Below are 13162 nucleotides of genomic sequence, written 5' to 3'. Positions count from 1 at the left end.
TAATACATTAACGATGGCTCTCTTCTATTCAAGTGTCCCAGTAAGCCATGTCAGTGTGTCGGGTGAGTCACCAGGACCCTGAAACTAAATTGAATTCAGCCATCATTAATTAGATTATTTACACTTGTGCTTTTCCTACTGTGACATGTTAAAAAAGCCTACTACTACTGGTATTGTGCATGACAGCTTACTTCCGTAATAATAATAATAATAATAATAATAATAATAATACTCTTATCATACTCATAATTCATTCAAGGGGAAATTACAATGTTTTTGTTACTGGCACACCTAAATGAAACACAGCACTATTTAGTGTTAAATAGTTTCACCTGTGCAAAAGTGTTTTCTGTGAGAAAGGGCTGTCAGCTCAATAATAAATGTGACAGTCAGAAGAACAGCAGATGAGAGATTCTCACTCCAGAAGGAAACTTTGCTTGCAGTTTCACAATGAGCTTTTTGGCAGGAGTAGCCACACAAATATTATCTTTTCTCTAAAGCAAAGACACACTTCTACACACTATTTGTCATGCGCACACGCACGCACGCACGCACGCACGCACGCACGCACGCACGCACACACACACACACACACACACACACACACACACACACACACAAATCGTTCCTTTGAAACCCAATGAGTTCCTAGGAATGTTCTTCCAAGAAGTTGACTCCCTAACAAAAACAAAACTTAATACAAACCAGCATCTCGCTCAAAGCCTCTTCAAGACTCTTCTGTTTGCTGCTCTTCACTCACCATGAAGGCAAGTAGATTTTACATTCAATAACAGGGAAATAACAAACACATCTTTCAGATTTCTACACATTTGATATACAGTATAACTGACATCTTAGTATTTTTGCATTTACCTCAGTTTACTCCTAAAAACCCTTCTTCCCCTGCATCTTATCTTCTTTTCTCTTCATCTCTTCTGCTCTCCGTTTCTCTTCACTTCTTCAGAGCATTACTCTCGTTTTAGCAGCCTTGCCATTGCAGCTATTCCTGTTCACTCCCAAAGGGTACATGTGTTTTTGCTTTCCTGTTTCAACATTAAAAACAAAATGAATGATATCGATGAATGATAAATATGCAATGATTATTTAGTTTCACTTATTGAATCATTTGATTTCAATTTCATTCCCAAGGTTTTGTGACCAGAGAGTTGATTGCCAGTGGGGGCCTTATGGTGACTGGTCTGCGTGTGATGGCTGCACCAAATTACAGGTTAGGATTTATTTTAGTATTATAAAATGGGAAGCTCAAATCAAGCAATCTGACGGCTCATAGCCGTGATATAAAAATGGTGGTGCGCGGTCATGGAAGGATTGTATCATGTGGACTCACCAACAGTTTTGTTGTCATAACTTAGAATTCCCCATGGGGGCGGCAGAAATATATATAGCTTTAAGTAGCCTAAAACTTTACAAAATTATGATTATGTTTTTATTTATTTGCTTGTTAGTATACTTTTTTCATATTTCTTTGTCACATTGTGGTTACAGACAAGAAGCCGAGCCATGGCAGTCTACGCTCAGTTTGGAGGGAACCCCTGCGATGGGGCGCGAACTGAGACCAGGTCCTGCAAAACCACACAAGGCTGCCCTCTAGAGGATGGATGTGGAAACAGGTTTCGCTGTTTATCGGGTTAGAAATAAATCTCTGTTCTATTTCGTGTAGGCTTCGTCCGAAGGGGATAAACTTTGCTTCAGAGCTCGAACTTCCTATGGCGCCATTTTGATGCTACAAAGCGATCACCCGACGTTAGCATTCCATTGACTGCCATTCATTTTGACGTCACTTTGACAGCGAATAATTTTACATCTGAAGCGTTTAAAGACTTTTTTTGTCCATTGTTTATTTCTAAAGAAACATGACAATGTATACAAGGCTCCATTACCTTGTATCTCACGTTATGGCTCCGTAGCAGATGTTTTTGTAAAAATAGGCTAATGATTGTGTCATAACCATGGAGTATGGGCTTATCTGCTAATGTAAGCTACCGACCGTTACCTTGAAACCGTCCAGAAAATAGACAGTACCGTAGGGTGATTTAACGTCACCGCTCATTTTACACACAGTTTAACAACAAAATAAGGTAAATAACAGTAAAATCTCCCTTTATTGCATTTTCACAAATAGAATAAAGCTTTCACAAATCTAAAACTGTGTTTTTAAGACTCCTTAGACTCTCTGTGATAATTTAGTCCAGATTTGACAAGTCTAGGTATTGTGGTTTTGGATCTGGACCTGGTCCAATGTGGTCTACATATGAAAAAAACGGTGAAATCTCCCTTTATTGTGTTCTCATAAAGACAATAAAGCTTTCACAAATCTAAAAGTGTGTTTTAGACATAATTAATAATTTACCTTAATGACTAACACTAATTCAATACAGTAAGAGGTTCAAAAAACGGAGGATCAGTCACTTAGCAATGTAAATTGTGTTTCCCTGCTGAATCGGACAGTTTTAAGTTCCCCTTAAATTTCCCCTTAACTGCCGAATCGGAAGCTGCGAATCGGATGCCAACTTCAGAGTCGTGGCGGCCGGGAAGGGGACCTCTTTGGCGGGTAGGAGTCCGCTGACTAGACGGTTCCCTCGCCGGCTCTCCCTCCTCCCCGTTGGGAGGACTGAAGCTCGTAACGGCGGAGGACTACGAGTCCCGTTATGGCGACTGTCTCCGTCCCAGGAGAGGAGAAGCACACCGGCGGCTTTCTCCTCTTTCTCTCCTCCACAGAGGGCGGGCTCCCTGCCCACCGCTAGGTTCTTGTTCTTGACCTGTGCGAATGCCAAGTAGCATCCCCTAACCCGGGAAATGGACGGCGGTCCCGTTACGGCAGCAGAGCCTGGCCTGCATCTCTTCTGACGGCCCCCTTTTTCGACCGACGGAAGCCCACACCGTCGTCTCCCCTAAACTAGGTCCATGCTCGCTTCACTGACCGCGCGTACCAGTGTACCGCCTAGGTGGCCGCGGCGCTGAACAATACCGTTTTTTGCTAGCATGGCCGCTAGCTCTGCTGTCTTCGCCATGACCACTAGCTCTGCTGTCTTCGCCATGACCGCTAGCTCTGCTCACTTTGCCATGACCGCTAAGCTTGGCTGTTCCCCGCTGAGGCTGGGACAGGCACGGGCTGCAGGTAGTGGAGGGGATGCGGTAACACACCTCCTAGAGAGCGGCGCTTCGGCCACAACGGCGGCACCGAAGTGCCGGCTCAAGGAGACGGCGCCCCGCGGGCTGCGGTCTGCGCCTCTCCAAGCCCCGGCTCCAGCTCCACCTACGGCGGCGCTGTCATGAGGGCGGGCAGCACCCACCTGGCCGTTCCGCAAACGGCGGCGGCAGTGACAGTGACGGGGCACCGGGAACGCGTGTCTCACTCCAGCTAGAGTTGGAAACATAACTGCGTTTTTTAAGGGGCACACAGTTCCCTTAAAATAGGTAGTCCAAATGTCCCCGGTTTTCACTGTGACTGACAGACCCGAAATTGGAATGAAATAGTCGTGCACCCTACACGCACAGGCTCAAGACAGCCAGAGCAAGCACTGCTCAGAGCTCAGAGATGTTTTAGAATGCCCATTTTACGATGCTAATATTACTGTTTATTTACATGGAGTCTGGTGGGTTCAGCGAACGCAATTTCGCGGACTTTTTATGTTTAAAAAAAAATGTTGTCAGACACTTAGAATATTAATCTGAGTCTGTCAGTGGCAAAACGAGCACTTTTATGAACGTAAAAACAAGCTGTACAATTGACGTCCTATTAACTTACATTGTAGCTTGTTTCGCCGTTTCCGAATGCAGTGATCTCGTTTAATACTGGACCAATTTCAAAGGAAAATATTTCCTCAATAGTTTTAATTGTATCCGATACTCAATGAGCTGATGCAGAAACAAGCCCAGCATGAAGCAATAAAGCAAAAGCTGTCAGATAAATGTAGTGCCTCTGGTTCAGCTGCTAGAGTCACGCTCTGTCACAGCTGTCACAGCTGAGCGGGAACGCTTGCAGAGACTAGGCTTGCCCCCTGCTGTGGTGCGCACTATATAGGGCGCAAGAGCCCCCTCTACTACGGCGTGTTACGCAGGGTGTTGGTCTCCTTTCCAGCGCTGGTGCACGGAGAAGGGTGCAGAGCCCACGTCGTGTCCTCTGTCCCTAGTGTTGACTACCTCCAAACATTGGTAGATAACGATTTTACTCCATCTACAGTCTAAGATTTGGGCCACCTGCTTCACCAACATTGGCTGAAGAAAAATGCTGATGTTGGGAGCAGATCTCTGGTCGCGACACTGTAATATACAGTATCTGCGGACGTAAGAGAGGCCCGTGCGGGGCACAGGGCGCGAAAGAAAATCTTCACGATAAACCCATAGCAATAGCTCTTAGAGGGCTGTGCCTATACTCATAGAATCTGGAGTTACAATACGTAACTATCGTTCATTCCCATTATCCTACTTGTAAATAACATTCACTGAGCTGTCCATCTATCTTCTGATCCACAGGGAAGTGTATTAGCCAGTCTCTGCAGTGTAACGGAGATCAGGACTGTGAGGAGGATGGACACGACGAACGTGACTGTGACATGGATAAACACATTGTATGTCAAAACTCGGTTCTACCGCCAAACATTGAACACCTAGGACTCGGGCAAGTGACAAATTCTTTGTGCACCCATTCTCGCACACACAAGCAGGTACTATATGCTTACCAGTATGGGGTTCTGATTGTGCCAAAATTAAGTCAACATGCTTACTATGCCTCTGTAGGTTTGATGTGGTGTCAGGGAAGCAGAGGGGCAGTGTCATCAACACAAAGAGCTTTGGGGGACAGTGTCGCATCATCTACAGCGGTGTCCACAACACTCTCTACAGACTGCCCCTTAGTACTATCCAGTACAGCTTTATGGTTAGTCATTCTGGAAACATAGTTGTTCCGCTTGGTCACTTATTACTTTAAAGTTAGACTACCCTGTGGAGTTTTGATTGTTCATGAACAGCTTTGTTTACATTCAACATTTCTTAACATCCTATTACCAGGTGGCATTAATTCTACCTGATCAAATATTTTCAAAGCTATTTATAATCTTTTGAATTGGTTACATCAACTAGCCTTCTTCTTCTTTTGCTCATTTATCTATTTGTGATCATTTATATGATATTGTTCATCTTTGGTAACTAAAACTACTGGGTTAAAGTTTAGGGGATATAGTATGGTTAAAACATTGCCATGAAGGACAAGAGAAACAAAGACAGGACTTGTCGCTGGTGTTGAAGTCACTAGGTTAGTTGACCCAGCCATCCACAAGGGCGCCATTTACACCCTGTGTTAACATGTGATCTGTATCTGGAAATATCTGAATAATGACATCTGAACCGCATATTTGTATTTAAACCTATTATTAATGAGCATTCACATTACCTCCATCCTTGATCGTCTCAGTATGCAAATCAGCGGCGCATTCCAGGTCAAGGAAAGCAATGCCATGGATGGGCGTCATCCATTTCTAAATCACTTTTTGCAGGTGACCCATTCAACTTGCTGGGAGGATTTTTTTTTCTTAAGTATGTTGTCACAATGTATGTATTACATTTACAATGATTTTTACACACGTCACAATGCAAGCCAGACCACTTCCAGATGTGCTCTGGTGAATCAAATCACATTCTTTTCTTAATGCGGATAAACAGATACAGTTTGCATGTTTATTCCAGGTGTCTTGTGGTGTGTATGTATATAAGTCCTTCTGTGAATGTCACAAAACCAGTGGTCAAAACATTACTCTATAGCACTAGTGGTCAAAAACTCCACAGGATACCTTTAAAGATTCAACATCTCAGTTTAGTGCATGTTCTGTGCATGTTTATTTCATTTTATAAACATTTGTTGATTTAAATTGTTAATTTAACATACTTAAACCTGTGCTGTTTCAGGTAAAAGCTCAGAATGACTTCAGTGATGAGATGTACAGCAGTAAATGGCACTATGCAAAGGACATTGTCAAAAGAGAGAAAGTGACCGGGACCACAACAGGATATAGAAACTATGACTTTCATGAGACACATGACAAGACTCAGGTATGTAAGAACCAGAGATTCTATCTCTGCATCTTTGATAGCAAATCCCTGTGATAATGCATGCGATTGGAAGAGGAAAATCCAACTACAAAATTAAGCTTACTCAGTGATTTTACTCCTTCCAGACCCAAAAGCTTTTGGTTTTAAAGAATGACATAGAGGTAGGTCAGTTCCAGAGCAACTCTCATCAGTACCTCCCATTATCTGAGGTGTTCTGGAAGGCACTGGTTAAACTCCCATCAGTCTACGACTACGCTTCCTACAGGAAGGTTTTAGAGAGGTTTGGAACACATTACCTGTCTGAGGGAAGCCTCGGAGGCTCCTTTAAGATCATCGCCAAGATTGATGAAGAAACTGAAAGAACGATGGGTGAGGATTCATAAATCATCAGCAGTTTCATGACAGGCCTAAATCAAAGAAAGAAACTTGTTATATTAAATATTCATGATGGGACATGTAGGGAACAAAGTACTTTTACCTCACATTCTGGTGGTTCACATACATATTGATGGTGTCTGGTTGTGTCTTTGTGTCATTTTTAGAAGTATTATGTATGAACTTGACACTACAAAAATAGAACTAGCCCGTGTTGTTTACCATTGACACCATGGAAAAGCTAAGAGTATTTGCAATATATAATTTTTAGAAAAAAGCATTTTTTTCAGGAATTCCCAGTATATGTCATCAGAATGCATTTGAAAATGTCAAATGTCTGAAATACATTTCATAAAAGCCTACTCTATAATTGTATGTATTCTGCCTTTCTGAAAAGATGTGCATCAGACTATTTTTAACACAACATGACACAACCAATTGTTTGCAGTCACAATTTTCCTAATTAACACTAGATTTTAAATATTAAAAGGGTAGATTTATATATATATTAGAAGTATTACAAGTGTTTATTAGAAGTATTAGTAGTCCATCCATAAAGCGCTGCCTCAATCCTGCCGTTAATTTCTGACACTGACTTTTGTTTGTCTTTTTCCTTTGACTTTCCATTGTTTTCAAGTCAGCGAACACTATGACTATAGTGAATGTACAAGGACCAAACGTTGGTTTCTTATATTCCCCATCACCCATGTGGACTGCAGGAGTGATCGTTCATCATCATCATCCGCTAGTACAATTTTGATGTTAATATTACAAACATACCAGCCTATGAAAGCATTTCACATTACTGAATCTTTTTGTCATTCTCTGCAACCCTTTTTAAAGGAAGTAATTCCAGGAGCAATAATGTGCAAAAGGTGACTGTGCAGGGGGGAGGCATCCAACAAATTGCAGCACTGGAAGGCATAGGGCTCTCTAATCCAGACAGAAACTGGGAAATGTACTCAAACTGGGCTGAGTCTGTCCGATCATTTCCAAAAGTCATAAAACAAACGGTGAGGGGAAAGTAAAATAATTGCTCTTAAATTTTAAAGAACAAACTTAATTTTGGATTAAGTTATATGCATTTTAGTGTGACATCTTATTAAATATCACAACACCTACACATCTCTCTTGTTTTGGCAGCTGCGTCCGTTGTCAGAGCTGGTGAAGGAGGTTCAGTGTGCTGGGGTGAAGAGGCTCTACCTCCGCAGGGCTATAGAACAGTACCTTACTGAGAGTGACACCTGCCACTGCCGGCCCTGCAGAAACAATGGCATGGTTGTCATGGATGGAGATACATGCACATGCATCTGTAAGCCTGGTACAAAAGGACTGGCCTGTGAGCAGGGAACTGAAGCGGAGGGTCAGCAGGGTGGGTGTTGCATTTCAGAAAGGGTTTTTATTGTCACTTTGGTCTTGGTTAAGGTAGTTTGATATGTTTAAAGCAATTATTTGACATTTTGGGAAATAGGTTTATTTGCTTTCGTGCTAAGGGTTATATAGGAAGATTGATCAATCTTCTCATCTAACTCTCAGTTTAAAAGCGCATTTCACAAACGAGAGAGAGAGAGAGAGTGAATGAAGAGAGGGAGCGCCAAACAAAGCAGTGAATTAGAGGAATAAAACATTATTTTCAGAATGTTTCATGGCGGTTACTAGAGCTGCACGATTATGGCCAAAATGAATCCGATGCCCGGTATCTACCGGACGAAATAGCAACGCGGATTACGGTGCCTCATTACGGTGCCACTTAAATGTCTGCGTTGCGCTCTGATGCTCCAAAACAGACGTTAGAGGCACCAGAAACATCGCTGCATGTCACGCTAGTAAACACTAATAACACGTTACACAGCAGGTAACGTTAGCCTACCATTAGCTACAGTAGTAACTGGATTAAACACGGCTAAAATGCTGACAGCTAAAGGTGCCACATTGGTGGATTTTTTGTGAATGCAATGCTTCAAAGCGTCTGTGTGTGTCGGTTAAACTTGTGCATTGGTATGAGATTCCGAGGGTCGTGAAAAATAAGCGGTACCTGGCAATGAGAATGGGCTGCATATCCTGCATGCTGTTTTTGGCTGAGGGTTACACGCCCACAAGAGGCCCAAAGGCTCTTTGCCCATAAACAGCAACACACAGCAAAACATTTTTAAAAGGAGAAAATACAGGCAGAGGGCAGGATCTCTGCAGAAACAGACACCGCCACATATTTCTACATAAGTGATGATTGAGAGAGATTATTATAGTCTCTAATTCTTTTTAGTAAACAACTGCCTAATTATCCTATTAAGTCAAATTGTCTAGGTAGTAGGCTTATGCTCTAATAATGGTCATTTTTTTGCTTTTACCAGGCTAAATACAGTACCTAAGTAAGTGAGTCACTCTTTATTGGATTATATCACATAGACTGTAATCTATTTCTCACTTTCTCCCTCTTTCTTTCTGTTATTGCACATTAAGGAGTGATCCACGGTAGTTGGGCCTGCTGGTCAGCCTGGTCAGCGTGCTCTGGGGTTCGAAGGTCAAGACGTCGTTCCTGCTCTAATCCCACTCCTCAGAACGGGGGACAACATTGTATTGGAGAACCCACTGAGTCGTCAGACTGTGAAGACCAAGACCTGCAATACTTGAAGTCAGAGAGAGTTGAAGTTTTATTTTGCAGTATGAATTTTTTAACATTTTTGTAACAAGCACCAGGAGTCATTGCATTAAATTTACAATAAGATGAAGTTTCCCACTGGTTTTCATCAATATACAAGTCTACAACATCCTATTTTTAACTATTTTTCTACAGAACCATGGAGCCTCAGTGCTTTGACCAAACTCTCCCAGCAAGTCAGAAGTGTGGAAACCCACCTGTTCTCATCAATGGCTACATCCTGGTAAAGATGAAGCCAAACTTGAAGTTACCGTACATTATGGAACAAGTTATTGCAATCATTTTTACAATCACACTAATTGATTTTACAGTATTGGGTCAGTCAGTATTACACAGAAGGCAAAGGTGGTTTGTCTTTACATCAGTCAGCCTAATTGAAATATTCATATTTCAGTCTCTTAATTTCTGTTCAATTTTAAGATGTTTCTGTATAGAAATCAGAACTAAAAAATAAAATGTAATCACTTTTTTGTCACTCTATGCTCCACAGGTCCCTAAGGACATTTACCTTGTGGGTAGTAAGGTTGAGTATACCTGCATTGCAGGTTATTATCTTGTTGGTGACAGCACCCTAGAATGCACTGCTAATCAATCCTGGTCTACCAGCCCTGGACTGTGCACAGGTGAATACCCGTAACCAAAGTTTAACATTTACAATCAAAATAAATTACAGTGTTACTTTGTTAAAGTCCCACTTTTCTCCCAGTCTCAAGGTGCAACATTAAATCCCTCACTAAAGACGTCATAGCCTCGCCTTTACAGCAGGCCTATGCCATAGGGGACACAGTCACCTTGTCCTGTCCAGCGGGTAGACAGCTACTTGGAGAAACAACAATTATTTGTGACCCCAGTCTGCATTTTTCACCAGACCCAGCAGGAATCAAATGCAGCCCAGGTACATTTTACTTCAAAGTTTAAAACTACAAAAGACTATTAAAAGTAGTCCAATGGATGGCATGGACCTGCTGTGTAACAAATTGGACTGCAGTATATTTTACTTTCAACTTTTCATTTCAATCAGGAGAGACTTCATTTAAGAGTGAAAATAAGTTTAATGAACATGGTGCATGATAGGTTGATATGTTAGAGTCTTTGGTGATTAGACTGCATCGCAGTGTTAAATTATAAGGGGAATAGAGGCCGTAGATATATAGGAATATCCCCCCGATGGAGTCTAGACATTGATGGAGGTGATGAAGGGATAAAGGAAGCCAGAAGATCTGGATGGATGTGATGTGAAGCGAGGCTTCTGATGGAAGAACCCTGGGTGCTGGGAATAATGAGAACTGGAGGTGAATGGGGTGGAGGAGGGTCGCATCAATTTAGACAGCAGCAAAGAGTAGACAGATTTAAAGTTTGAATTCTAACAACACGATAGCTCACAGAGATTGTGGCAAAATCTGGTTGGTTTAACTGAAAGAGTAAATGCCCACGTTCAGCTGATGACAATGAAGCTGATTAGGTTGGGAGAGAGAAATGTGAAGCATAGTAGTCTTCCTGAATGAACTTACGCTGAGCTTCATTTGTTCTTTACTGTTTCATATACTATATTTCTATCATTGAATTGATTGATATTAGTCTGTTATCAATGTGGATAAATTATTTATATGTATCCTACAGTCAGTACATCACAACAACCCTCTCCTTCGGTGCAATGTAAACCGTGGGAGAAGTCTTCCAGAGGAAAATGTGTTTGCAAAATGCCTTTTGAATGCAGGTATGTTTACTCAACCAATCATCACTTTTTGCAAAATGAACTGATTTGATGAATTATTTTGTTACTGTGTTTGATGATGATTTTTGTCCACCAGTTCATCTTTGGAGGTGTGTGCCACTACTTTCGTGAATAGAAAATCAGTCCTTCTGAATGTATGCAAAATGCATGCACTGCAGTGTATGGGAAAGAACCACACGATAGCAGAGGACAGCACCTGCAAGTGGCCAGAGCACAACACAACAGGCTGCACCAACTGTCACATGTGGGAGACCTGTGACGGTAGGGACATCTGTAAGCTAAAAACAATCCATTATAAAAGTATTTGCAATTTGTAGTCATTGATCTTATTTGTCTTCACACCGTTCTTTTAGATCAAACCAACGAGTGTCGCTGTAAGGACTCTGCAGATTGCTTGACCCCGGGATTAAATGTGTGCGTCCAAGTTGGGGAGGATGCGACTGCAGCGTCTCAGACCATGAGCGAGTGTGAAGCAGGACTACAGCGATGTAAGGGACAAAAGGTGTCAGTTGTCAGTATCCTGCCTTGTGCTGCTTGAGGATGTAAGAGGAGGAATTGACCTTATATCTTCACCTTCCTTTACACATTAATCCTCCACACTTAACACTTAACCTCATATTTTCCAGTGAATTAGTATTTTACCAAGTGTCACTGCTTCACCACATTGTAAAAGTACACCTTTATGCATGTATAAAACTATAATGTAAAACTGGATTGAGACAAGGAATAAATAGAGATATGACCCAAAAGCATGTAATATAATTATTCCAGAGAACGTTGAGATGTATATTTCTGTCACAGTAAATACTGCTTGTACACTGCAAAAAGTAAGTCTGGGTTTTAAAAGAAATAGTTTTGTTAATTGCCCTTGAGATAATGTTTGAAAATCTGTGTTCTGGCCTAAGATGGTCTATTTCAAAAGATGTCATGTGCTTACTAAACCAGACAGCGCTCAGCCTGCCAAGCAAACCCTTGCTGAAAATCTATTGTAGCCTCTGGCTAGCTGCCCTCTCCCGGTGTGAGTGCATGTGTCTGAATCTGCCTGTGAAACTGTGTGAAGACACCAGCTACTTGATGTCTCCTTATCACACCAAAATGCTTATTGTCGGCAGATGTGCATCCCTCAGTTACACCGTGTTGTACAGAAAGGCTGGTGGGTGAGAGGAAGGTGCTAAAAAGGTGCTCCAGAGGTAGCACACATGGTCCACTCTTAAAGGTGTGAAACACACAAACTGACATACAGAGGTTTTTTTGGGGTGAGAGAAAGAATATGCAGACATAAACAGGCAGGCTATGACTCTCCATGAGTTCTAAATCTCATTAAGTTCAAGGAACTCTAAATAAATATAAAGATGGGTGACAAAATAGAAATAAACAAACACCAGTAAGGTGTTAGGCGAAAGCCTCTATGTTAGTCAGTGGGAGATGGACAGTAAATCTACAGGTTATAATGCAGCCCTGTTTTCAGCTTTGTGAAGATGCATTTTTAGACACTATACAATAAATTAAAAAAAATATAAATTAATTAACAATAAAAAATATTTAGCTTAAAAGTAGGTAAATTGTATCTGGTTTACACTGGAAAGCGAAAATATATATGTGTATATTCTAAACAACAGTTTATTTAAAACTATTATAGAATCAATTTTGTCCTGTTTTGGTGTTTCTATCCCTGCATGCATTGGGCATGTCCCCAGTTTGTTAAAGGGCTCACATTCACATCTGCAGGCAGTTTAGAGTTATAAATTCACCTAACCTGCTATCTAAATTATAATTAGCATTGTACATTTAGCCCATTTTTGGTGATGATTGGGATTTATGAAAGAAACCATGTCAGCCCCTGATCACTACATGCTGAGGAAACTTTAAAGTTTTTCCTTTACTGATAAAAATATACTTAATTCCAGCAGCAAAAGTAGGTGACCAGTTAGATCTTGTCTGAGGTCTTTCTCTCTCTGTCTCTTTTTCACCCTATTTCTCCAGCCCTCTGTAAAAATAAACAAAATCTGCTTGTTATGGACTTAATAAAAGATTATCTTGCTTTTCTGTCCCTCCCATTCTGTATTTCCATCTATCTATGTCCCCGTCTAACCCTCCTAGATAGAAATGTTTACTATACAAACAGGCTTAAGAGTGGAACAATCAATAGCAAACCAGAAAAAAATACAAAAATAGCATACAGCAAAGTTTGGGATGTTTTTTCCCCAAATATAAATTATAAGAGTTGACCCTTTAACTATCATTCCATTAAATGAATTTAGTTTGACTCACAATTTTTACGAACTCTCAAATACCTAAATGTGTCAGACATTTTCTTTTTTGAA

General features: G+C 41.2%; 1 protein-coding gene across 1 annotated transcript; it reads left to right on the top strand.

Moving 5' to 3' along the window:
* The first annotated feature begins 666 nt into the window (after window positions 1-666).
* Window positions 667-12802, top strand: c7a (complement component 7a). The gene is made up of 18 exons (XM_078250963.1): window positions 667-767; window positions 965-1023; window positions 1150-1228; window positions 1507-1648; window positions 4498-4642; window positions 4762-4900; window positions 5926-6069; window positions 6195-6438; window positions 7082-7192; window positions 7288-7457; window positions 7588-7816; window positions 8905-9076; window positions 9239-9326; window positions 9594-9726; window positions 9810-9998; window positions 10724-10820; window positions 10915-11099; window positions 11192-12802. Exons 1-18 carry the CDS (start codon window positions 762-764, stop codon window positions 11374-11376), a joined length of 2517 nt encoding a protein of 838 aa, XP_078107089.1. The 5' UTR covers window positions 667-761; the 3' UTR covers window positions 11377-12802.
* The last annotated feature ends 360 nt before the right edge of the window (window positions 12803-13162 follow it).

The sequence above is a fragment of the Sander vitreus genome, chromosome 5, assembly GCF_031162955.1.
Source record: "Sander vitreus isolate 19-12246 chromosome 5, sanVit1, whole genome shotgun sequence".
In the NCBI taxonomy this organism is placed as follows: Eukaryota; Metazoa; Chordata; class Actinopteri; order Perciformes; family Percidae; genus Sander; species Sander vitreus.
The sequence above is the reverse complement of the archived record's forward strand: the minus strand, read 5'-3'. Positions and strand labels throughout refer to the sequence as shown.